The sequence below is a fragment of the Talpa occidentalis genome, unplaced genomic scaffold (assembly GCF_014898055.3).
Source record: "Talpa occidentalis isolate TD23 unplaced genomic scaffold, MPIMG_talOcc4v2.1 talOcc4.11, whole genome shotgun sequence".
Classification (NCBI taxonomy): domain Eukaryota; kingdom Metazoa; phylum Chordata; class Mammalia; order Eulipotyphla; family Talpidae; genus Talpa; species Talpa occidentalis.
In genome coordinates this window covers 13,159,309-13,181,871 of record NW_023601104.1, presented here as the reverse complement: position 1 = coordinate 13,181,871, position 22,563 = coordinate 13,159,309, and the positions used below count along the sequence as shown (strand labels likewise).

General features: G+C 39.6%; 1 protein-coding gene across 9 annotated transcripts in view; it reads left to right on the top strand.

Moving 5' to 3' along the window:
• Positions 1-22,563, top strand: part of FRMD5 (FERM domain containing 5) — a 348,168-nt gene that overhangs the window by 240,638 nt on the left and 84,967 nt on the right. The window contains exon 1 of one of the 9 annotated variants that reach the window (XM_054701124.1): positions 21,598-21,619. The exons of the other annotated variants lie outside the window; for them this stretch is intronic. Coding sequence (XP_054557099.1) covers positions 21,617-21,619 — 3 coding nt within the window. The 5' untranslated portion in view covers positions 21,598-21,616. Of the gene's footprint in view, positions 1-21,597; positions 21,620-22,563 lie in introns of those variants that run through there. 9 annotated transcript variants of the gene reach the window in all.

The following is a 22,563-nucleotide window of genomic DNA, read 5'->3' as shown; positions in this document are numbered from 1 at the left end:
TGGCGCAGCACTTGAACGCTGGGTTGCAGAGCTGCCCACAGCCTCTGCAGCGCCGTTCGTTCCCCGGCTGCTCCCCGGCCACCGCAGGAGGGTCCCACATGTTGCAGAGACCTCTCCTGCCGCTCGCTGCTCCCCTCAGCAGTGTACTTCGGTCCTTCTGCCTGCTCTGCTCCCCGCTCTGGCTCTGGTGAATTCTCTCACCCTCCCATGCTTCTGACTGTACCCAGTGCTTGTATAAATAAATAAATAAATATTAAAAAAAATTAAAACATGTATAAACATTGAGAATTAAAGTATTTTATTTCTTTATTAATAAAAACATATCCAGAGTAGCATACCTTATACTTGTCATGTAATTTATAATCTGAGCAAATATGCTTCCTATGCCTTGGTAAATTACCATACTTCTTCCAAGTTTGGGTCAGCTTCTAACTTTTATCCATTGTGCTCCATGAATTCCTTTAATGTGACTTTTTTTTTTTTTTGCCAGCGTCCCTTCCTTCTTTGTATTTTTTTTTTTAAGCAAAATTTTTTTTTAAGATTTCTTTATTTATTTATACAAGCACTGGGTACAGTCAGAAGCACGGGAGGGTGAGAGAATTCACCAGAGCCAGAGCGGGGAACAGAGCAGGCAGACTGACGAAATACGCTGCAGCGGGCACGGCAGGAGAGGTCTGCGCACCATGTGGGACCCTCGCCCTTGGCCGTGATCGAACCAGCGCTGCAGAGGTTGCAGGCAGCTTCGCAGCTCAGCACTCAACCGCTGCGCCACCAGGGGAGGCCCTTTGTATTTTTTTAATCGCAATCAGCTTCCTCATTTAAGTTGATTAGTTTGCCTTCACTGAGTTCCTCTCGGGTTCTTTTTTTTTTTTTTTTTTGGAAATAACCCCACTACATATTTTGTTGTTTGTGTGTGTGCTAAATAACATGCACAGTGACTGGTTTCTGACAGACTTTGTAAGAGGTGATGTAGTTTGTCACTGATTGTGATACACATCAGTTATTGTGATTTGTGAACTGAAGAGCTAGCAGTTTGTACCTTATGCAATTACTGAGTAAGTATATCATGGCAACTGGAATTGGAACCCTGTTCTTGGGAACTGGCGTTATTTAATTTGTAACTTTTGTAACCAGAATTCTTGTAGCTCCCATACATCCTGGGAACCATTTTAGAACCATGCAAAACAAGGACAACCTTATGCAGTTCCTCATCTACCCCAGGTCTACTGCTAAGAGTTTTGGTAACTGATCAGTTTGTTATCCACTCTGACACTTAGGTCTCTTTCTGACATACACCCTTGCCAACTCATCTTAGTGAGGGTTTCTTTCTTTTCCAGGGGTAGTACATACAGTCTGTTCTCTTTATACTATTATTTTCCAACCATTCCTTTAGTCTCTGAAGTTGTTAGTAGTCTCCCAAGTCTACTATCATTTACAAATGATGTAGACATTTCTCTATCCTTTACTGAAAATACTGATCATCCCCACAGAATGTAATTTTCTGATCACCTCCCAGGTTTATCAATCCTTTGTCCATATAGTCTAATCAGTTGTATTAATGAAAGGTCAGTGGTTCATGCTTGGGATCTGAGGACTTCTACAAACTGTCTCCCAAGCCATGTTGGGGACCTGGAATTCTGTATATATGAAAGTTCCCCATGTAATCAGTTAGAGTTAGTTGATAATATAAAACATGCTTTCCCAGTTCTTAGTAACTTTATCATAGACTAGTAGAATTTTAGAACTGAAAAACACATTAGAGATCATTTTGTCATTTTATAAATGAAGAAACTAAGACCCAGTGGTGCCAGATGAGTTGGTTGTGGTCTCACAATTACATGCAAAATGGAGACTAGAACCCATGTTTCCAGACTCCACATCTAGTACTCTTTCAACCTATTTTCCACAAGATAGGCCACAATTAATATCAGTGACCATTCTCTTCTCTACTCCGGTGATTTTTTTTCTTTTCTTGGGTATCACTGTATTTGTGGATTAACTTCTGAGGAGATACACTCAAATAATGTTCTCTGGGAAAGTGGTTATGGCAAGAATTTGTGAGGTAATAGGTGCTAAGCAGCTCTGGGGGCTGCAATTCAGTTGTGCTTCAGTATTTATCCTTGCTTTGCTCTGCCTGTGCTTTCCCCCTATTCCAAGCTGCTGTCCTCTTACGTACTTAAATATTTGATTTGATTGCTTCCAGGGGCTACTTGTATGATTATACACACTCCCCACTGGGAGTGTTGGGGGGACATACTACAAAGCTTTTTCTACAAAGCTTTTTCTATTTCCATGAGACATTCTCACCACTGAACTAATATTCTAGCCTTCAGTTTTGCTGACAGAAAAGTGAATCTGTCTGTAATTCTGGAAGTACTAAGGAGTAGAGTAGATAAACCATTTTGATATGTCATAGGAGTTCATGAAAAATGAATGGGGAGATGCTGAATAGTATGAACCAGCAGTTTATGTCTACATATGTGCCTGACTTGGAAATCAGAAACAAAAACAGAATTTGACTACTTCTAATTTCCCTGAACTCACCTGTCATGGGCAACAGTATTTGAAATGCTAATATGTTTTGTAGTCATTTTAAAGAACAAGAGCCTGCATAATTCGGGGAAGCTGAGATCAAGGGACTTCTTATAAATTATCCTTACCTTCTCTCAAACACATGTTTCCTCCACCCTGGCCTCCCACTAGGTCCCAGAAGATGTAAGATAGCGTTTCAGAATCATGGCATTTTAAAGCTGGAAGAGCCCTATTATCCTTATGTTTCAATTCCAAATTCTCAGTTTTCTTCACTGATACTCAAAGTGGTCAACAAATTTAGCTACAGTCACATGACTTGTTTGGGGCCACACTTAGACTAGAGCTCTGGTTTCCTGAAACCCCGGTCAGTGTGGTTCTGACTACATCACATCGTACATAAAAAGATTTTCAGACTTCTTTAATTGTGAAATCCTGGTGATTTCACAATTGTGAATTTTGGGCATGCTTTGCAAGGAGGTAGAACTGCATCCTTACAGCTGAGGAAACCAAATCAATACTTTTTTACTAAAAAGAGGTTGGGAATTGGAATGTGTCCTGGATGGCTCGAGTTGAGGCAGTAGGTCCCTGTCAGTGAGGCTAGGAGGGGCACCTAGCTTCCTGCCTAAACCTGTGGGCAAGGAAGGGACTGCCCAATCTCTGATAAGCTTCTACTCACTGGCCAGGGAATGGGACACAAACTTGAGCAGCCTGTGAGTGAAAATGTAGCCATCCCTGAAAAATCAGAGTCCCAGCCTGAGCCACATTTGCACTTTCATTCTATAAAGTGCAAAGACCCTAAACAAAACCAATATGACTAGTGGTCCATTGACTGAGATAAAAACATCATCCTTCCAGGTCTCCCCTGGTGGCACAGCAGTTGAGCGCTGGGCCGCGGGGCTGCCCACAGCCTCTGCAGCGCCGGTTCGTTCCCTGGCAGCCGGCGTGGGTCCCACAAAAAAAAAAAAAATCATCCTTCCTGCCTCTTCCCATTGTGATAACTTTAACTCAGAGCACGGAAGAATCTCCAAAAAAAAATAAATAAATAAAGGCGGATGGGAGGGGCAGCTCTTACTGAACATGAGCTCACAGGAAAACAACAACAACAAAACCCATTTGCAGAACCAAGAACCTACAGATAGCAGAGCACTCTAAAACAAAAAATAAGTATGCTTAAAACATCCAAGAGATAACGAAAGGAAGCGGTCTTGTATAAATAGAAGGTCTTTGTTTTCCGGTTCATTCTCTGCAGGGGTATTTACTTCAAATGTAATGTTTCTGACACTGATTTAACAGACAAATTGTTAGGGGGAAATGATGTCCTGAGCTAATCCCATACAGGCTTTGTGGACTCCACCCCCACTCCAGACTAAAGCCATCAGGACATTGGGAAAGACAAATCCCACCACCACCAAAGGGAAGGTGGCTGGGATCTGAGGGTGGAGTTGGGCAGCCAGGTTGGATATAAAAACCAAACACGTGGGCCTTGGGCTGGCTCGCTGTCGCTCGCCTCCTGGCTTCACCGCTCCTGGCTTGCAGCCAGCTCTCAGAGCGCCATTTTGGGATTCCTGATTGGCGGATCGGGTAGGACTCATTTAAAACTTTGTCTCCCACTTTTCTCCCTGAGCTGTACATTTCCTCATTTCCCCTTCCCTTGTAAATAAACCTTTTATTAACCTTTCGCATGTGCCTGCAGTAGAGCACTGATAAGTCCTTTTAAGCGCGCGGGTGAGGACCCACAGTCAGGCACCCCATTTTGTATCGGGGTTGCTCTACAACAAAATCAGTTTGGAGTCCATTGAGTATTAGTTGCGGTGATTTTCTCCTTTTTAAGCAGTCTTTGCCTATCCTAGCTTCATCAGTACTAATGAATCAATTCAGTTCATCTTCTAAAAACACACCCAATTCCCTGGCCGGTGGTTCCCTCTGCAGACTGCCATGGCCTCTGCTTGGTTTTTGGAAGAGTCGTTCCTTCGGTGTCATTTCCTCCACATCCTGGTGTTCTCCATCTCGTATTTATTCTCACCTTACCAACTTAGTTGTTACTACAGGCTAACACTTTGAAGCTATTTAAGTGGCATGCCCTACCTTCCACACATTCATTTACATGTACTTCCTCTCTAGTCTTATGCAAGACTCAAGTTTTCAGGAAGCTCTTTTAAAGCAATCAAGATAGTCCTATTTTGGCTACAGACTGGAAACACAAAGTATTATTCTAGAGGACCTTTCATGGTAGTGTGCTTTTTTTGAAGCATGCTGAAAAGTTGCAGAAGAGGTTCCATTACTGATTTAAGATAAGGTTTACCTTGGAGACTGGAACAAAATGTCCAGAAAATCTCTATTTTGATTATATATAGATGCAGCAGATCCCAGGGAAATGAGAAGGGGAAGATTGTCTTTAAAAACTAGAAGATTTAAAAAAGAAACCTGGGGAAATTAGTTTGCAAATAAGTGCTCAGTTTTATCTTTCCAAGTAGAGATTAGCATCAATTAATAAATATTTTAAATACTAAGTCATACTCCTTGATAAACAAGGAAACGTTACCTTCTGTCCTTTTGGAACCATGTTAGTGTATTTTAAGATGATTTTTAATTTCATTCCTTTAAAAAAAACTTTTCAATATAATTTGTGAAAAGCTGATATGTTCTTTAAAAATGTCTTAGTAGAGTTTCTGAAGTTCCATTTCTTCCCTAGTGAAACATAAAAATTGAGTCCTCCAGACAGAAAACTAGGATGCTAATAAGTCCTTGTATATTGAACCAGGTGTCTCCCCTGCCCCCTTTCTGTGTGAATCCCATCTAGTACTCATTATTCCTGCCTTAAATATTGTGCAATCTGCTTGCTATATTTGGACACCTGCAGTTTTCTGTCATTTTCTAGTCCATGACTTGGCCTAAGCAGAGACCAATTCAACCTCAATTTGGTATTTTTAGCTGGTCACTTGTTTAAAAGAGTTACAAAATGGTATCTGTCAGAGGTTTTCTTTGTAAAATTCAGTGAGGACTGGGGTTAATATTACTAGGTTTTCTTGTAAGAGCTTGTCTTTCCAGTGAAACTTTAAATTAAGATACCTTTAAAGGCCTGTCAGTGCTGTTTTTCCATTTTCTCCAAAGAAAAACAGTAGTGAATGAAAAAAAGATTTACAACTATAGTGTTCTGGCCTCATTCTACATGAAAGCATTTAATTTTGCTCTAAGTAAAACCTTCCCTTTACTGCTTAAAAATTCTTGAGAGCCATGCTTTCTTTAATGAGGTAGCTTATGTGATATTTTATGAAGTTCTCTGACATCCTTATCAGATAATTTTTCTACTACTGTGAAATCATTTTGTCTTTTCTATAATACAAGATAATCCTAAGAGCTCATCCAATCTCCTGTTAACGCAGAAGACAGATACTATTAAAGCTTGTTGTATAAGTTTTAGTTGGTGATTCTATTCCTGCAATGCAGGAAAATGTGTTTGTTTCCTCTCTTCTTTACAGAAGTGTCCTTAAGCAAGTCCTATTTCAGTAAATGGAACTTCTGTCTACCCTTGAATAGTCTTTCCTCTTCATCTTCTCCGCGTGGTTGTTCCTTCACAAGCCTATCCAATTTCACTTTCTGAAGAAGTATCAAATCCAGGCACTTCTCCTGCCTTGCCAGAGCTATTCAAAGAGCCTCCTAATTGCACTGCTTCCCATAATCCTTTTCCCTTCTGATCACTCAAATCTGATCCTGTGATTCCTTTGCTTAAAATCTCTTCAGTAACTCCCTTTTGCTCTTAGGATAACATCTTGAACTACATCAACTCTGTCTCTATTCCCACAACCCACAGCTGTCCCACTGCAGGCTCAGCCATCCTGTTCTTCCAATTCCTTGAGTGTACCTCAAACCTCTATTCTCCAATTAGAGATTGGTTTTGTTCTTAAAATCTTGATTTTCAAATCACTGTCCAACGCCTATGTTGTTAAATAAGATATATTCTGCTCTACCCCACTATTTGACTATTCTGGGAGATTCTACAGGCTTATCTAACTTTTTTTTAAAAGGTTTATTTATTTATTTATACAAGCACTGGTACAGTCAGAAGCATGGGAGGGTGAGAGAATTCACCAGAGCCCGAGTGGGGAGCAGAACAGGCAGACTGACAAAGTACACTGCTGAGGGGAGCAGCAGGCGCGGCAGGAGGGGTCGGCGTGCCATGTGGGACCCTCGCCAGCGGCCAGGGATGGAACCGGTGCTGCAGAGGCTGCAGGCAGCTTCATAGCCCAGCACTCAACCCCTGCGCCACGGGGGAGGCCCAGGCTTATCTAATTTTTGTGAAGAACTGTAAGTAAAAGTGAGTAGAGAGCACTCTAGAGTACTTGTTCCTCTCTCATTCAAGGCCTTTGCAATTCTGTTCTTTATGCCTGGGAAACTCTTCCCTCCACTTCCCCTTCTCTTGGATATTTTCTGTGCTTCCTTCATATTAGAGCACTTCCTAAACCCCACACTAGGTCAGACCTCCTTCCTGATTGCTTTCCTATTATCCCTGCAGGTTTTCTTTAGGACACTGACATAGTACATTTAAGGATCTGTAAACTTGTCAGTCAGTTATTATTGTAAATTCAATGACAAAATAGATTGTACCATTTTGCCTAATCTATCTGTAGCCACAAGTGCAGTACCTAGCAGGGAAGGTGCTCGGTAGATGTTTTTTAATGAAAGGATAAATAAATGCCTCTTATATATAGTATATGATGAATATATGAAAATGGGTACCACCCTCAACCCACTGTGTCTGGCCAATATCAGCTCCAGGCTTAGCTTTACTGAAACTCTGTTAAAGTGGCATGTATTTTCTGTCTCCTAGGGTACTTCCAACTGGAACCAGTCTTGAGGTCATGAAGACTTCTGATTTCTAATGTATGATTTGGGTGTTTATATTTCAGTGATTATTTCATTTCATATGTAATGAAGAAAATTATCAAGAGACTTAGAGGGGTATCAGGGCAGAATGATGGAGCAGCTCAAGCTAGGGAGTATAAAAGAGCCAGCGCCAAATTGTAAAAAGCAAGACAGCATTTAAGGGACCAAAGGACTTCAATGGTAGCAGAAAAAACATTCAGAGATAAATAGAGAAATGTTAAATTCTCACTGCATTAGAGATAGTGAATTATTTTCATTAATACTCTTTCTAAAGAGAAACATATTTGTTTTTGTAATAGCAGTGATCTAAAGGTTAGCTCTTTTTTTTTTTAAATAATAAATTTTATTTTTATATTCCCCCATACAATTGCAAACGCCCCATTCTGACCCCAATCCCTCCCCTCCCGCGCCCTACCCCCCAAAAAGTGTCTCTGGTTCATAGTTTTTTGTTGATTTTGATTTTCACTTTCTTATATATTCATTTTCCTGGTCCCTTATTTAAGTTTTCTAGATTCCTGCTATGAGTGAGACCATCCGGTATTTTTCTTTTTCTTTTTGGCTTATTTCGCTGAGCATGATCCCTTCCAGCGCCATCCATGTTGCTGTAAATTGCATGTGTTTATCTTTTTTGAATGCTGAGTAATATTCCATGGTATATATGTACCACATCTTGATCCAGTCATTTATTTTTGGGCATTTGGGCTGTTTCCAAAGCATAGCTATTGTAAATAGTGCTGCTATAAACATAGGGGTGCAGGTGTTCTTTGGAATTGATGTTTCTGTGTCCTTTGGGTAAATACCTAGGAGTGGAATTGCTGGATCATATGGAAGCTCTATGTTTAGTAGGTCCAGAAATCTCCACACAGCTCTCCATAGTGGTTGGACCAGTTTGCACTCCCACCAACAGTGCAGAAGAGTTCCTTTTTCTCCACACCCTCGCCAACATTTGTTGTTGCTAGTTTTTTTAATATGTGCCATTCTCACTGGTGTGAGATGGTATCTCATGGTAGTTTTGATTTGCATTTCCCTGATTCCAAGTGATGTTGAACATTTTTTCATATGTCTGTTGGCCATTTGCATTTCCTCTTCAGAGAAGTTTCTTTTTAGCTCTTCTGCCCATTTTTTGACTGGATTATTTTCTTTGTTGTTGCTGAGTCTCATCAGCTCTTTGCAGATTTTTGTGATCAGTCCTTTATCATTAGTGTTGGGTGCAAAAATGTTCTCCCAGTTGGTGGGGTTTCTCTTTGTTTTTGTTATTGTCTCTTTTGCTGTACAGAAGCTCTTTAATTTGATGTAGTCCCAGCTGTTTATCTTTGCCTTCACTATCACTGCTTTGGGTGATGTGTCTGTAAAGATGTCTTTGATGTGCAAATCACGTAGTGTTTCGCCTATATTTCCTTCTATGTATTTTAAGGTTTCAGGTCTTATGTCTAGTTCTTTAATCCATTTTGAGTTGATTTTTGTGTATGGTGTGAGGTAGTGGTCAAGCTTCATTCTTTTGCATGTAGCGACCCAGTTTTCCCAGCACCATTTATTGAACAAACTTTCTTTGCTCCAATGCATAGTCTTTGCTCCTTTGTTAAAGATTAGTTGACCATAAATCTGTGGGTTTATTTCTGGATTTTCTATTCGATTCCATTGGTCTGTATGTCTGTTCTTGTTCCAATACCATGCAGTTTTGATGATTATGGCTTTGTAGTATAGTTTGAAGTCTGGGAGTGTGATGCCTCCATTTCCTTCTTTTTTTTTTCAGCAGAGCTTTGGCTATTCGGGGTTTTTGGTGATTCCATATGAATTTCATCAATAATTGTTCTATTTCTTTGAAGAATGACATTGAAATTTTGATTGGAATAGCATTGAATCTGTATATTGCTTTTGGTAGGATGGCCATTTTAATAATGTTTATTCTTCCAATCCATGAGCAGGGGATGTCTTTCCATTTCTTTGTGTCTTCTTCTATTTCTTTTAACAGTGTTTTATAGTTTTCTTTGTATAGGTCCTTTACCTCTTTTGTTAGATTTATTCCCAAATATTTGATTTTTTTTGTTTCGATAATAAAAGGGATGGTTTTTTTGATTTCTTCTTCTTCAGATTTATTGTTTGTGTATAGGAAGGCTACTGACTTTTGCGTGTTGATTTGTATCCTGCCACTTTACTGAATTGATTGATGAGTTGAATTAGTTTTTCTGTGGAGATTTTGGGGTTCTCTATGTATATTATCATATCATCTGCAAATAGTGATAGTTTGACTTCTTCTTTTCCTATTTGGATTCCTTGTATGTCTTTCTCTTGTCTTATTGCTCTGGCTAGGACTTCCAGTATTATATTGAAAAGCAGTGGTGAGAGTGGACATCCCTGTCTTGTTCCAGATCTTAATGGAATTGCTTTCAGCTTTTCACCATTGAGAATGATACTGGCAGTTGGCTTGTCATAGATGGCCTTTATGATGTTGAGGTATGTTCCTTGTATCCCAAGAATTTCAAGGGCTTTTATCATGAATGGGTGTTGCACTTTGTCGAAAGCTTTCTCAGCATCTATTGATATTATCATATGGTTTTTATATTTCTTTCTGTTGATGTGTTGGATAATGTTGATTGATTTTCGGATGTTAAACCATCCTTGTGTCCCTGGAATGAATCCAACTTGGTCGTGGTGAATTATCTTATGGATACATTGTTGGATTCTGATAGCTAAAATTTTATTGAGGATTTTTGCATCAGTGTTCATTAGGGAGATTGGCCTATAGTTTTCCTTTTTTGTGTTGTCCTTATTCGGTTTTGGTATTAGTGTAATATTGGCTTCATAGAACGTGTTTGGTATTGTCCCTTCCTTCTCAATTTTTTGGAAGAGTTTGTGAAGGATAGGCACTAATTCGTCTCTGAATGTTTGGTAGAATTCATTTGTAAATCCATCAGGTCCTGGGCTTTTGTTTTTGGGGAGGTTTTTGATTACCATTTCAATTTCGCTGCTTGTAATTGGTCTGTTTAGGTGTTCTATTTCTTCTTTATCTAGCTTTGGGTGATTGTAGAGTTGTAGGAATTTGTCCATCTCCTCTAGATTGTTGAACTTGTTTCCATATAACTGTTCATAGTAGTTACTGATTATTCTTTTGATTTCTGCTGTGTCCGTTGTGATTTCTCCTCTTTCATTTATGATCCTGTTTATTTGTGCTTTCTCCCTTTTTTCCTTTGTGAGCCTGGCTAGGGGTTTGTCTTATTTATTTTTTCAAAGAACCAGCTCTTGGTTTCATTGATCTTTTGGATTGTTTTTTTAGTATCAATTTCATTTATTTCTGCTTTGGTTTTTATTATTTCTTTTCTTCTACTGGTTTTGGGGTTTTTTTGTTGTTCTTTTTCTAGATCTTTGAGCTTCGAGATTAGGTTGTTTCTTTGAGTTCTTGTTTTTTTGATGTGAGCTTCTATTGCTATATATTTTCCTCTTATTACTGCTTTTGCTGCATCCCATACATTTAGGATATTGGTGTCCTCCTTGTCATTCAATTCAAAGAATTTTTTAATTTTTTCTTTGATCTCCTCGTTAGTCCAGTGGTCTTCCAGTAGTGTGGTTTTTAATCTCCATGAGGTAGGATAGTTCCTTGCCTTTTTTTTATGGTTTATTTCTAGTTTGATGCCTTCATGGTCAGAAAAGATGGTTGGTATTATTTCAATCTTGGTGTATCTGTTGATGTTTGTCTTGTGCCCCAGTATGTGATCGATCCTGGAGAATGATCCGTGTGCGCTTGAGAAAAATGTGTACTCCGGTTTTTTTGGGTTTAGTGTTCTATAGATGTCTGTTAAGCCCAAATGCTCTAGGTCCTTATTTAGAGCTTTAGTTTCTTTACTTATTTTTTGTCTTGTTGATCTATCCATTGTTGATAGTGGTGTGTTGAAGTCTCCCACTACGTATGTGTTTTCTCTGATGTCTGTTTTCAGAGAGGACAACAGTTGTCTGATATATTTTGGTGCTCCTTCGTTTGGTGAGTATATGTTAATGAGTGTTATTTCTTCTTGAAGTATTGTCCCCTTGATCATAATGTAGTGACCATTGGGGTCTCTTTTTATTTTTTTGAGTTTGAAGTCTGTTTTATCTGATATAAGTATAGCTGTTCCTGCTTTCTTTTTTGGTCCATTTGCTTGTAGGATTGTTTTCCATCCTTTAACTTTGAGTCTATTTTTATCTTTTGTAGCTAAATGTGTTTCCTGGAGACAGCAAAAGGTTGGGTTTTGTTTCTTAATCCAGGCTGCAACTCTGTGTCTTTTTATTGAAGAGTTTAGTCCATTTACATTTAGAGTTAATATTGATATGTTAGCATCTGTATTTGCCATTGTTTGTCTTTCCTTTGATTTTATTTATTTATTCTTTTAATAACTTTTTTTTTTTTGGTCTTCTTTTGTTGTTATTCGTCCCTCTGAGGTTCTGGCTTTAGGATTCCTTGTAGTATTTTTTGGAGTGGGGGTTTAGTCGTAATGAAATTCCGGAGTTTCTGTTTGTCTGGGAAGATCCTTATTCTTCCTTCATAGAGGAAGGAGAGCTTTGCGGTATAGAGTATTCTTGGTTGGCATCTGTTTTCTTGGAGTCTGTTGACTATGTACCTCCACTCTCTCCTTGCCCGTAGTGTTTCTTCAGAGAAGTCTGATGTCAGCCTGATTGGTTTTCCTTTGAATGTTATCTGTTTCTTCCCTCTTGTCAGCGTCATTATTTTTTCCTTGTCCTGGATTCTTGGGAGTTTTACTATTATGTGTCTTGCTGTATTTTTCCTTTCGTCGTGGAAGTTTGGTGTTCTTCTTGCTTCTTGTATATCAATTTTCAGCTCCTTCTTTGCATTTGGGAAGTTCTCTTCAATTATCTCCTGGAATATTTCTCTGTTCCTACATCTCTCTCCTTTCCCTCTGGAATTCCTATAACTCTTATATTTCCTTTCCTCATGGAGTCAGATAGTTCCCGAAGTCTTTCTTCATTCTTTTTCCTTCATACTTCTCTTTCCTTTTCTGTTTTGGTTCTTTTTATTTCTGTGTCTTCAAGAGTACTTATTCGTTCTTCCATTTCATCTATTCTGCTTTCATTGCTTTTCCCTGAGTTCTTTAGCGTCTCCATTAATTCTTTGATCTCCTGCATTTCTTTTACTTCCCTCTTTAGGGACTCAATTTCATTCTTCTGACCATTGTTTTCCCTCTTTAGGGACTCAATTTCCTTCTTCTGATCATTGTTTTCCTTTATGACTTCTATCACTTTTTTAATCATGGCAATTTTAAATTCTCTTTCTGGAAGGCTCAGAAGTTCTTCCAAGTTGCTGTCGTTGCAATCTGGGGAGTGGTTTTCTTTTGTGGTGTGCTTCTTTCCTGAGGATTTGTTAGGTTGCGTGTGGTTCTTCTACTCCCTACTGTCTGTTTTCTAATTTGTTGTATGCATTGGGACACTGTGTTGCTCGGACTGGCTGGCATCTTGGGTGAACTTCTCCGCTCCCCTCTGGCTCCTCCAGGAGCCATCTCTGGCTTCTGGGGGAGCTTTCTGCTGGTTTTAGGCAGTCTTTACTGAAGAAATGTCCCTGTTCTAAAATGGCGAAGCGGGATGCAGTCCCTGCGCCTCCGGTTTCAGGCACACTCTTCTGCGCACCCGGTCTGCCCCGGACGTGGGTGCCTGCTCCCTCTGTGGGCTCAGACTGCTGGTCGGAAGGGGCCTGGCGTGGGCTAACTTCCCGGCTGGCCACTGGGTCCTCCAGAAGCCTTCTGCCCTTTTCAAGCAGTCTTAAGAAATTTCCTGTTCTATGGGGTGTTAGTGACTTTTTTTTTCTGGTCGCTAGGTGGTGCCAGACATCTCTCCTATTGTCCTTGGGGGGGCTGTTTTTCGCCTCCCCCCACCCCGTGGGACAGGGAACAGAGCAGGAATGGTAGGGTAAACCTCAACGGCTTTCGGGTGCTGTGTCTGCCTTGTGCCCCACCGTCGTGGAGAACCCACGCCCCGAATTTTGTGCCCCGGGTCACAGTTCCAAAGCCCTCAGTTCCAGGACGCGGGCTGTAGCCCAGTTCAGTGGCGCGGGAATGGCGCCTTTTGCACCCGCTCCCGTACCTGGGCGCCTGGTCCCTGCTCACTCAGTGAGGGACTTTCACCTCAGTGAGGAGGGCCTCCGCGCATCTCCCCGCAAGCCTAGGTCGCAGGCGCGGGGACCTGGGCAGCCGCGATCCCGATCTGCGTTTGCTTTTCAAGCGCGCCAAGCGCGCCGCTTTTCCGCGCAAGCTTACCGGCAGCCCGGGCTGTGTGCGTGTCTCCCGGGGTCTTTGTTCTTCTCTAATGGCACCCGGAGCCGTTCGCTCACCGCCGCGGCGAATCCTGCAGGGTTCTCCACAGCTCCCGTTCACAGGGTGTGGTGGCTGCAATAGTTCCTTTCCACTCACAGTCCCTCTTGCTGCGTCGTTTGTTCTTGTTGGCCGTTTTGGTTTGTTGTTTTCCTCCTCTCTGCTGGTCGGAGAGTGCCGACTCTGTGGGTGGGGGAGGGGAGCAGGGTTCTGCCAAGGTTAGCTCTTATAGCCAACCAGCATTGCCCATTTTCAGAAGGACTTCTGCAAGAGTGGAAGAAGAGGTTCTCTGTTACAAAAGCAGAGATTGTTGAGATCCTGATTATACTTAAGAAGAGGCAGTTTCTCTTGACTTAAAGAAGCACTTGAGTATTAATATCGTTAATTAGCTTTGATTTTTTTTTTGAAACATACTTTGTAGGGCCTAATAGCTTATTACAAGCAATATGATACATTAAAAGTAAACAAGCATCTTGGGAAATAATACTTACAACCAATTAAATTTATAGACTAGTATTTCAAAGTGGCAACTAGAGGAATTCAAATGGAATATCTGGGATTCTGAGCAGTGCATTGGACTTGAAATTCGTCCATAATCTCACGTCTCCTGGTTCCCAACCCTAAAACCTCTATTCTCCAATTAGAGATTGGTTTTGTTCTTAAAATCTTGATTTACAAATCACTGTCCAACTTCTATGTTGTTAAATAAGATGTATTCTGCTCTACCCCACTATTTGACTATTTTGGGAGATTCTGCAGGCTTATCTAACTTTTATGAAGAACCGTAAGTAAAAGTGAGTAGAGAGCACTCTAGAAATTCTTAATGAAACAAAATATAGAAAAATATTCAGCACATCTCTGCTAATGCTGCATGATAATCCATTTGGACTTTTTGGACTGGGGAGAAAGAAATCATCCACTGGTTAACGTCTCACTCTCTGGTTTCTTTCTGGCTCTAAATGGTGATGATGTTCTGAGATTCCCCATTAACCCCACCCCCAAATCCATGGGAAGTGAACTATTTTGAATCTGGAAAAAGTTGCCTCTTTAAAGCTCGGGAAGGCTGAGTTAAAGTCCCAGTCCCTCCTTCTCAATAGTGGGCATTAGTGGTCTATCATCCCTAATGGGAATGGAATGCAAATAACTATAGGCCAATATCTATATATAAAGGCCCAGAGTCATGAGCAGCATGAACATGCTAGGAGAAGCAAATTAAACCCTTTATAGAAGTAGTTTCTATAGGAAAATAAAATGGGTTGCCCTCAAAAACACAGGCTTATTTACCAGCAATTTGGAGAACAGTACTTTGTCAATACAGTTCTATCTTTCTTTAAGGAAACAGCATGCAAAAATCCATATTTATTCAATAGAGTGAGGGCTAAACAACTCTGATTTAAAGATAAGAAAAGTTGGCACATCTCATCTAAAATCCAAACTTCCCAGTGCTATTTGAAAAACATTATAAAACAAAATGCTAATACAAAAGCTATGTAAGCCAAATGTATGGTTTAATAAATTATTTTATATTGAACACCATTGCTATGGACTGAATTAGATCATAAGGGTAAAGCCCTCATGAATGGAATTAGTGCTCTTATTATAAGGACATACAGAGGTGATCTAGCTATCTGCCTTGTGAGGACACAGAAAGAAGCCAGTAAACCAGGAAACTTCAATAAGCCAGAAATAGAGCTCTCACCACATACCAACCATACTGACCCCCTTAACCTTGAATTTCCTTGTCTCTACAACTGTGAGAAATATTGTGGCTAAAGCTACCTAGTACAGTATTTGTTATAGCAGCCTGAACCAACTTAAGACCACCACCATAGACAACCTATGACATAAAATAGAACTTTGCCACCCATTCCACAAGCCCCATCCGTGTGCGCCAACCTAATTGTAGCCCTTCCCCTTCCCTTGATTAGTAACTACTATTCTGACTTGTATCGAAATCACCCTTTTGATCTTTTCTTTCTGTAATTTAATCACCAAAACATGCATCCCTACACCCTATAATTAAGTCTTCTCCAGTTTTCCTAGTGCATTTTAAATTAATTTACAATTTATGTATAATTTTTCAAGGAAGTCTTTTTTTTTAATTTAAATTTTATTTTTATATTCCCCATACAATTACAACCCCCTTATTTTGACCCCAATCCCTCCTTTCCTCACCCCCCACCCCTCCATAGAGTGTCTCTGGTTCATAGTTGTTTGTTGATTTTGATATTTTCTTTCTTATAGTTATTCTTTTTCCTGGTCCCTTATTTAAGTTTTCTAGATTCCTGCTATGAGTGAGACCTTCGGAAGTCTATTTTTTTTTTAATTTTTCTAAAGATTTATTTATGCATACAAGAGCTGGGGTACAGGCAAGAGATGTGGGAGCCGGGGGGTGAGAGGATTCACCAGAGACAAAGTGGGGAGCAGAACAGGCAGACTGACTGAAATACACTGCTGACGGGAGCAGTGGGCGAGACAGGAGAGGTCTGCTGCACCACGTGGGTAGCTCCCCGGCCAGGAATCGAACTCGTGCCGCAGTGTCTGTGGATTGCTTCATAGGTTGCATCTTAACCCTTGCGCTACCAGGGAGGCCCAGGAAGTCTATTTTATAAAAGAAAATAGAAAGAAATAGGGTGGTACTGAGAGAATCTTAAAGGCCAAGGGAATACATCCTCAGCTATGTGTTAGTGTGATGACGTGGGGGTAGAAGTAGAGAAGATGGAAAATAAGATAGTGTCACATCCTACGTGCTCTCAATTTGCTTGGATTCTCTGAATTCTAGAAGCACAAACCTTCTAGAAAGATTAAATGGTAGACAAAAGTAAGGAGTCACCATGCGGTCATTGCAAACATGCCCCCCCCCCAACCTGGAAGGGAGATTACCATTATAAATTATATAAAAGAAGTAGACATCAATCAATGAGTAGTTTGAATAGAACTAATGATTTTAAAAGTATATGGTCCTTAATGCTTCAATTGGGATCAACTAAAAGTTTTAAAATTAAATTAGATATAGTAATAAATACCATCATTTTCCACAACCCTTTGAAAGTACAAAGATATGCCTAATTGCACATTGGTTATATTCCAATCAGTTCATTGAAACCTTGAATATATTTTCCCAGAGAAATAATATTGCAAATGGTGATGAGATTTTTAGGTTAACCCATAGAATGTCATTTAAGTCATGGTATAACTGATGAACTATATTTTTGCAGTGAAAAGAACTAGAGAAATACAACTCATTATAGTCCAGATTATAAAAATGAAACCTATTATTGAATAATACAGCTTGAAAATGATTTAATGTGGTCTTTAGTGAAAATCTTGTTATCAGAGACCGATAAGAAAGTTAATAGAAAGTTTCATGGTGATTTTGACTAGACTTCTGCATATTTTCAGTGGCTTCAAGGGCACATTGCTTTCATGGTCATTGAAACCGGCATATACTAGATCTGTTCTTATGCACATTAGCTCTAATTTGGATCATTTTTGTGTTTAAAAATTGAATTAAGTGAGAGAAGAAGAAAGGAAAAGATGATGAACATGTTTTGAGTTTGAAAAAAATTACACGAGATGAGATTTAAAAATGTGTGGGAATTGTGAATTTCTGTTTTCCCTTTATTAATCTTTTAACAGTAAATGTACATTACTATAATGAACAACTTAAAAATTATTTCCAAAGAATGTATAGAATGGGGAAAAAGTTGCCTGAGAAGATAGTAACTAAATTGGAAATCAAGAGGAAGATGGTTCAGCTCTTTGTAGGGGCAATTGAAACCATACAAGTGAAAAGGAAATCCCAGAGCAACTTCACAGATTAAGAAAAGAGATTAAAGCAGAAACCCTGCAGAACACCAACATTTAAGGGATGGAAGAAAGAGTCTGAAATAGCAGACAAGAGACACAGCAGAAAGAATGATACTTATGGGAGCCAACATGGAAGACTGTTTAAGAAGGAAATAGTCCATGGTGTCATTTCATGGAGATGAGATGAGGATATGCTGAGGGTCCTTAATGGGCAAGACAAAAAAAGACCCATTTCATTCCTCGTACACGCCTGGAACTTACACTTCCTGGTGAGAGAAAGTGTCTTCCTGTGACTGGCAAAATTGTGTGTCCTGACTGAAATGATAGACCTATCAGATGTTATGTAAAATTCCTCACAAAAGACGGCCTCACAAGACTTCCCTCACAGGACACAGGACCCACAGCACCATATATACCAATCATAAATTTCTTGTAATGAAACAAATCACATACCCAGTGCCAGGATATGCGGCTTTGACCTTACACAAGGTCAAAATCAAAATTAGCCTTTTCCCTCCAAAAATAGTTTAGAGAGAGTGTGATAAACCACAGTATATGAATCAGGAGAATGCTAAAGAAGCTAGGAAAAATGTCTGTTTCTGGATTCTTTATTCTGTTCCATTGATCTATCTTTTTTTTTCTGTCAATACCACACTGTCCTGACTTTTGTAGCTTTATAATAAAATTTGAAATTAGTATTATTCTTCCAAGTCCGTTCCCCTTTGCAAAGTTGTTTTGCCTGTTCTAAGTCCTTTGTACTACTACAAGAATTTTAGAATCAGTTGTTTATTTCTTCTCGAAAACCTGCTGTGATTTTTACTTCAGTTGCACTGAATCTATAGATTCACTAGGGGAGATTTAACACCTTGACAATATTGTGTCTTGAAAACCGTGAGCACAATATATCCCTCCATTTGTTTAGATTTCGCTCAGCAATATCTTGTGGGTTGAGTTTTTTTTTTTTTTAGTATAATTGTTAGAGCTTTAATATTGCTAATGTGAAATGGTATCTCATTGTGGTTTTAGTGCTAGTCCCTGATCACCCCTGAGATCAAGCATCTTTCAAGGGTTTATTGGCCCTTCAGGTTTTTTCTCCTCTGGATTGCTTTCCCATTAGCCCTGCATTTTATTTACCAAGAATATCTCTGTTGGGGTGATGTTTTTCATTTGTTTTTGTTTTGTTTTGTTTTACTTTTATTGATAGTAGAAATTTTTTTTTTTTTTTTTTTTTAGTTCTTGAATTCTGAAATAGTAATTCGGCCTTTGGGGGAAATTCCTCTTTACATCTTTTCATTCCTTCCTGCCTCTTCTACTTCCTGCCAGGAAGCTCCCATCTTTCTCATCTGCTTGGGCGTGTTCTAACTTATATAACTATGGAGAACTCTGATTTGAAAGTAAAGTATGAGGTCACTTCACTTGTCAAAGTCCCTTGGGCAATGCCTAGTTTATCTCTTTGCTCAGCTAATCTGCTCTCATTCCTCATTGTTCACTGCTCCGGACATTCTGCAGTTCTGTTCCAGCTGAATGCACTAGAAGAGAGACAATTCTGTGTCGCTGGGCAGAGCTAGGGTAGCCTGGGGTTCCCACCTGTGAGGTAGTAGGCACCTTGGCAAATTGCTTAGTGATCCTGGGAGATGGTTGTCACAAGAGCCTCAGTCATGCTTCTGTAAATTTGCTTTGAGTAATGAAAAGAATCCACACATAATTTCTCAAGAAAAGATTATTGATTGAAAAGTAAGCCTTCTATATGCATATTAGAATTTGTAAATAGTTAAGTTTTGCTTTTGAATACTTCAAGCATTCATTGAGTACCTACTGCATGCAAAGCAGTGCGTGAGGAACCAGAGCTATCAAGATGAATAAGGCATCACCCTTCCCCTGGAAAGTACATGGAAGCCAGAATATAGGTAGGAGTTAAGTAATTCCAATGCTTTTTCAAAGAGAGAAGAAATAGAAGTGTAGAGGCAGAATTCAGAACAATTCTAAGGGACAAAAAGAAAGCAATCTTTACATGCAGAAATTTGGCCAGGAAGGGCAAAGCTACTAAAATTAAATGAATACGTGTAACATGTGATTTTTGGACAGCAGGAGAGAAGACCAAAAAGAGGAAGATTTCTCTACTATAATCTTCCTCATGCTGTTCTCTTCCTGGAATGCTTTCTATTACCCTTTCATTTGGTCAACTCCCGTTCATCCTTAAAGACTCAATTTAGTTTTGTGAGGAAAGATTTTCCTCCTTACCTCTCACTTTGGCTAAGGGACCCTCTTATGTGTCTTCATAGCACCCTACTGTGAACACTTACTATTCCACTTGTCACATTTCTTTGAAAATACCCCTTATCATTCTCTTTCCAGCAGACCACCAACTTAGCTAATTCACCACTATATATGTTGTATCTAGTAAGGTATAAGGGACATGATGGGCACTCAATATCTGATGAATAAATCACTAAACAGTGATCTACCTAGTGACTAGATATACAGATGTAGGTTGTGGTTGTGAATTAAGCTCGCCCATGTGATTCTCCATTGTGGTGAAGTGCTTTGTTCAAATCCAGATTCACCAATTCACCATAGCTGTGTCCTTTCCCTGGCTTAGTTGTGAGTGACCTCAAAATAGTTCATCTGCTGTGTTTCAGTAGGATCCTAATATATTGAAATGTACTAGGCCTACTAAGTCCTACATTTATTTCCAGCAATTGATTGCACAAATAGTAGTTTGGGGAGGTCTGGCTTAGTAAAGAATGCTTGAACTGTGGTTCTAGATATCTACAAATGAGTAAGGCCAACAGTTTAACTTTCTCTAAAATGCGATACAGGTTTAGCTTGTATAAAGGGAAATATAACATTCAGCTCAAGATTTACTAGTTTTATTATATTATCAAGCTGTAATATATTTGGTGCCTCATCCTCTGCTTGATCTTCTGAATTAAAGAACATTAGCAGGGCCTCCCCGGTGGCGCAGCGGTAGAGCGCTGGGTTGCGAAGCTGCCCGCGGCCTCTGCGGTGCCGGTTCAATCCCCGGCTGCTCCCCGGCCACCGGAGGAGGGTCCCACATGGTGCGCAGACCTCTCCTGCCGCCCGCTGCTCCCCTCAGCAGTGTACTTCGGTCCTTCTGCCTGCTCTGCTCCCTGCTCTGGCTCTGGTGAATTCTCTCACCCTCCCGCGCTTCTGACTGTACCCAGTGCATGTATAAACAAAACAAACAAACAAGCAAACAAATAAATAAAGAAAAACATGCCTCTGTTAAAAAAAAAAAAAAAATCTTAAAAAAAAAAAATAAATAAAATAAAGAACATTAGCAGACCAGAGAATAACATGGACTATTGTCCACAACCTGGAAACAAGTCATGTGAAGATCCTGTTATAAGAATTGAGTGTTAAGCCTTGGGAAAAGGAAAACTTGAAGACATGATATACTATAGTATCAGGTATCTGAAGAAGGACAATCATGTAGAAGCCTCCATTCCTTCATAAGCAGAATTAGTGTTGATGACTCTAAGTTACAGGAAAACATTTCTTCTCAGTGTTAAGATATTGCCACAATCAAAGCTGTTTCAGAGACAGAGTACGCTGCCTGTATGATGTGGTAAGTTCTCCATCACTCAAGTGGAGACTAGAAAGCCATAGTCCTGAGATCAGGACTGACCAGTTATGTAGGTTGGTTAGCCCAGAAGGGCTTAGATGGGACTAGGACTGAAATTCAGCCAGTGCTGCAGCAGCAATGTCTTGCATTCTAGCATTGCTCACCTATAGAAAGAGGCACCTTTTTATATTTCATCTAAAGGTGCCCCAGGTCTGGCAGTTACAGAATGGTTGTTTAATCAGATGAGACATCAGACCAGTAACTGCTAACTGCCTGCAACTCTTATCATACATTAATCTATAGTCACAGTTATATTTAATCAAAACTGAAGGAAATAAAGAGGAAAATCCAAACAAACAGATTCCATTTAATCCAAAGGAGCATACTTTAATTATGCTTTTCAAAGTGTTGATGTGTTTGAATGCCTCCTTAACTCCATCCCACAGGTCATTCTGTGATGTGTTACAGGAGGGAATGAGAAAGCTGGGCTGGACCGGGTGGTCTTCCATGCATGGTAAGCTCTGTTCATAACAAGGCATGAGCTCTGCTATAGCTGAGATATACTCAGTGTCGATCCTAAGTTTCTTTGGAGACAAAGCACCATTAATATATTTTTCACTGAAAATCCCTACATTAAATGTGAAAATTTAAAAGCATAACATTAAATTGTACATATAATATCTTTTGAACCCTGTCACATAGAAATTTTGTTGTCTTGAACAAAAGACAACAAAATAGTAACAGATCTAAAATAAACAATTCCCATTGAGAGCCTGACTTTTCTGACAAACTGGACAAACTAAGTTATTCCACTGAATAAAAATCTAATTTTATTGAACATAGAATTAGATTGATTTCTTACAAGTATCTTTACTTTATGCTTATTGTTCTTAAAAGCCCATTTGATCCAGGGTAAAACTAATTGATACTATACAAATATTTTTATCTATGGTCAAGTTTAGACTTACATTGGTGGGAGCTGATGTCAGGAACTTAAAGGCACCACTTAGCTGAACAAAAATACACACAATGTGGCATTTTCATTAGGCAAGATTTGCTTTTTTTACATTTCATACCAGAATACATATTATCCTTTCTTAAAATGAACAAGTATTGAGGAAACTGTGTTTGGAGGAATTAGAGGAATTTGGAGGAATTTTAGAGGGAATTAGCCCTACATCAGAAATAATAGCAAAATGCCTATGATCTCCATTACTACATTATATTGGAGTGAATGGGTTCCTGGATCCAGTCCCAACCTAGGGAGGGAAGTGATAGGGGTGTCCTTACCCCATTGAAAGAGCAATTCTCAGACACTATGAGAATTCAATTTTGATACTACCTGGAGATAGCATCAAATTGCACAGGTTTAGGATTCAATTCTATAAGACTGGAAGATGAGAGCACAATGTGAATATACAACTCTTACAAGCATGGTCTGTTACTCTTGAGAGGCCT